Here is a 4,379-nt window from a genome sequence, read left to right on the forward strand (position 1 = left end):
GTTCATTTATCATCATTGCTCGTGAAAACCCCCCCCTCGTTACTTAGGTTACTACCGTCCTAGAGTATTTCCACTTAGGTTTCCAGTTATTAGTCCCTTTTTCCCTGTGGATTCGAACTCGACTTCCCTAACTACGTTTATTTGCAGTTAGCTTAGTTGTGATATTTTTGGTTGCATACGACTGAGGCACACCAAATTTTGGCGCCGTTGCCGGGGAACTAGGCGTTACCGTTTAATTGTTTATCTTAGTAGAATTTATTTTAGGATTGTTCTTAGCTTTTTTTTTTCTTTGTTTGTTCGCTAGGGTATGATAAGTACCCGTTCTGCTAACAAAGAAGTTTTGCAGTTTGATCCAGAAATTGAAAGAAATATTTCCAGGTCGCGAAGAGAGGCAAGAACAAACCCCAGTGAATCAACATACATCTTCAACATTCAAGAAGAGGAAGTGATGGCAGAAAATCGAACACTGAGAGAGCTAACAGCTCCTAACTTGAACCAACAGCCGTTGTGCATCGCATATCAGCAGTTGGAGGAAGGTGCTAATGTTGAGATCAAATCTGGTCTAATTCATCTATTGCCGGCATTCCATGGCATGAAGGGTGAAGATCCAAATAAACATCTGGCAGAATTTCATGTGGTATGTACTAGCATGAAACCGATTGGGATGACTGATGAGCAAATTCAGTTGAGAGCATTTCCTTTTTCTCTCAAAGATGCAGCGAAGGATTGGTTTTACTATCTTCCCCCAGGGAGCATAACAAATTGGGCAGGTTTGAAGAAGTGTTTCTTAGAGAAGTATTACCCAGCCACTATTTCTGCAAGCCTTAAGAAAGCTATCAGCAATGTGGATCAGAAGGAAGATGAGTCCTTGTATGAGTATTGGGAGAGATTCAAGAGATTGTGTGCTAGTTGTCCGTACCATGGGTATTCCGATCAAGACCTCATCCTATACTTCTATGGAGGTCTAACAGATGATGATTTGAGGATGGTGAATGCAGCAAGTGGTGGAGGGCTAGTGAATAAGACTCCAGGAGATGCAACTAGGCTGATTGCAGAGCTAGCAGAGAATTCTAGGCAGTTCAGTCAGAGAACTCCCACGCGCCGGGTGAATGCAGCAAATTCAAATACAACTGAGTTAGAGAGTCAAGTAGCTGATTTGACTTCTATGATGCGTGAGTTCATGGTGAACTCAAGGAATCCACAGCAACTGAATGCTTGTGGTTTATGCACCTCCACAGGACATCCCACTGATGCATGTCCTCAATTACAAGAGGAACAGAATGAGCAGGCCAATGCAATGGGTTTCCAAGGGCAAGGTCCTCAGAGAAGATATGATCCATATTCGAATACATACAATCCAGGATGGAGGGATCATCCAAATTTGAGATATGGGAATTCCCAGGGGAACCAACAACAACAGCAAAATGCTCAAGGCCAGCAGCAATATCAGCAATATAGGGCACCATTGGCCAAACCTCAAGGCCAAAGCTCAAATTCGAATGATATGTCAACTGATGAAATGATTAGATCACTAACTTCTAATGTTTCTACTATGCAGCAAAACATGGTGCAATTCCAGCAAGAGACCAAATCCAGTATTCAGAATTTGGAAAGTCAAGTGAGTCAAATTTCAACTGCAGTGAGCAGACTTGAAGCTAAGGATTCGGGAAAACTTCCATCTCAAACGGAGTTGAATCCTAAGCAACAAGCCAACGCTATTACATTGAGAAATGGCAAGGAGCTGAAAGAGACTGAAATTGCAACTAAGAGGGCTGAAGAGTTGATTGGAGCTGAGGAGAAGGAAGTGGAACATGAAGCTGTAGCAAATCCTCCCACTTTTCCATCTTATGAACCCACACCACCTTTTCCTGAAGCTTTGAAAGAAACGAAGAGGTATGAGAAGGACAAAGATATCTATGAAACATTCAGCAAGTGTGAGGTAAACATTCCCCTTTTGAATTTAATAAAGAGTGTTCCTCGATTCGCTAAATTTTTGAAAGAACTTTGTACTATTAAGAGGAAGCACAGGTTAGGAGGGAAGGAAAAAGTGAAAGTCAGTGCTCATGTTTCTGCAGTTTTCCAAAAGAAACTTCCTGAAAAATGCAGTGACCCTGGTATGTTTACTGTTCCAGTTACAATAGGGGACACCACTTTTCGTAGAGCAATGTTGGATTTGGGTGCATCAATTAATGTTATTCCATATTCACTGTTCAAATCTTTGGAACTTGGACCCTTACATGACACCGGGGTAGTGATTCAATTAGCTGATAGATCAAATGTTTATCCTAAGGGAGTAGTGGAAGATGTGCTTGTGAAAGTTGATGAACTAATTTTTCCTGCTGATTTTTATGTGCTTGATATGGAACATGATAGACAAGCAGTACCCATCTTGTTAGGAAGACCTTTCTTGAAAACTGCTAGGACTAAAATTGATGTTTTTACTGGTTCTTTGACTATGGAGTTTGATGGACAAGAAATTGTGTATAACATCTAAGATTCCATGAAATACCCTGTTGACACTCATTCTTTGTGTTCCATTGATATCATTGATCCTATAGTGCAGGATGTCTTCAATGTTGAGGGCGAGGATGCGCTCCTCACTTCCATTTCTAATGATTTATCTGCTGATTGTTTGGATATTCCTTTGCCTAATAGTGTGCAGATGATGGTAGCAGAGTTGAATGGTCATTCCAAGCTTCCACTTAGACCACCAGGTTCGACACCTACCCCATTGACAGTGCCTACTGATAAACTCTTACCTTCTGTTTTGCAGGCACCCCAGGTGGAGCTAAAACCACTTCCTGATCATTTGAAATATGTGTTCCTTGGTCAGAACGATACTTTACCTGTCATAATTTCAAGCAAATTGACTAAGGAGCAAGAGGACAAGTTGGTGACAGTGCTGAAAGAGCACAAGTTAGCTATTGGATGGACCATTGCAGACATTAAGGGAATAAGTCCATCCACTTGCATGCATCGTATTCTGTTAGAAGATGATGCCAAACCTGTGAGGCAACCTCAGCGTCGCCTAAATCCTCCCATGATGGACGTGGTAAAGAAGGAGATCATAAAATTATTGCAAGTAGGAATGATATTTCCTATATCTGATAGTAAATGGGTCAGTCCTACGCAGGTGGTTCCTAAGAAAAGTGGTGTGACTGTGGTAGAAAATCAACAGGGTGAAATGGTTCCTACTAGAGTTCAAAATGGTTGGCGAGTTTGCATTGATTATCGTAGGTTGAATGCAGTAACTAGGAAAGACCATTTCCCTTTACCTTTTATTGACCAAATGATTGAAAGACTTGCAGGGAAATCCTATTACTGTTTCCTTGATGGGTATTCTGGGTACTTTCAAGTGCCCATTGCACCTGAAGATCAGGAAAAGACAACTTTTACATGTCCTTTTGGCACATTTGCTTATCGCCGTATGCCTTTTGGCCTATGTAATGCACCTGCAACCTTTCAGAGATGCATGATGAGCATCTTTTCTGAGTTTGTTGAGCATTTCATGGAGGTATTTATGGATGATTTCACTGTGTATGGTGATTCTTTTGATAAATGCTTGCATCACTTATCTATGGTCCTCAAAAGATGTATTGACTCTAACCTTGTCTTGAATTCTGAGAAATGTCATTTTATGGTCCAACAGGGCATTGTGTTAGGTCATGTAGTTTCTTCTAGAGGTATTGAGGTTGATAAGGCTAAGATTGACACTATTCAGTCTCTCCCTTATCCTACTAATGTGCGTGAAGTGCGTTCTTTTCTTGGCCATGCAGGTTTCTATCGTAGGTTCATTGAGAGATTCTCAAAGCTTGCAAATGCTATGTGCAAATTGCTGCAGAAAGATGTGAAATTCCACTTTGATGATGATTGCAAGAAGGCTTTCGACGAATTGAAGGCTAAGCTCATTTCTGCTCCTATCATTCAAGCCCCAGATTGGTCTCGACCATTTGAGATAATGTGTGATGCGAGTGATTATGCAGTTGGAGCTGTTTTAGGCCAGAAAGTAGGGAGGGCATCTCATGTGATCTATTATGCCTCAATGACCCTCAATTCAGCCCAACGAAACTACACTACCACAGAAAAAGAGTTGTTAGCTGTAGTATTTGCTCTAGAAAAGTTTCGATCTTATTTGCTTGGTACTAAAGTAATTGTTTTCACTGATCATGCAGCTCTTCGCCACTTGATGACGAAGAAAGAGGCCAAACCAAGACTAATAAGATGGATTCTGCTCTTATGTGAGTTTGAGTTAGAAATCAAGGACAAGATAGGCGCGGAAAATCTAGTTGCTGATCATTTGAGTCGTTTGACCCATATTGTTGATCAACCATCATTCCAATATCAAATCCTAGGAGAATTTCCGGATGAATCTCTATTTG

At 41.0% G+C, this 4,379-nt stretch overlaps 1 protein-coding gene across 1 annotated transcript; it reads left to right on the forward strand.

The window, feature by feature from the left end:
• Nucleotides 1-448: 448 nt before the first annotated feature.
• LOC110709398 lies at nt 449-2,494 on the forward strand. The gene is made up of 2 exons (XM_021887611.1): nt 449-599; nt 1,641-2,494. Exons 1-2 carry the CDS (start codon nt 449-451, stop codon nt 2,492-2,494), a joined length of 1,005 nt encoding a protein of 334 aa, XP_021743303.1.
• The last annotated feature ends 1,885 nt before the right edge of the window (nt 2,495-4,379 follow it).

This window comes from Chenopodium quinoa, unplaced genomic scaffold, assembly GCF_001683475.1.
Source record: "Chenopodium quinoa cultivar QQ74 unplaced genomic scaffold, ASM168347v1, whole genome shotgun sequence".
Classification (NCBI taxonomy): Eukaryota; Viridiplantae; Streptophyta; class Magnoliopsida; order Caryophyllales; family Amaranthaceae; genus Chenopodium; species Chenopodium quinoa.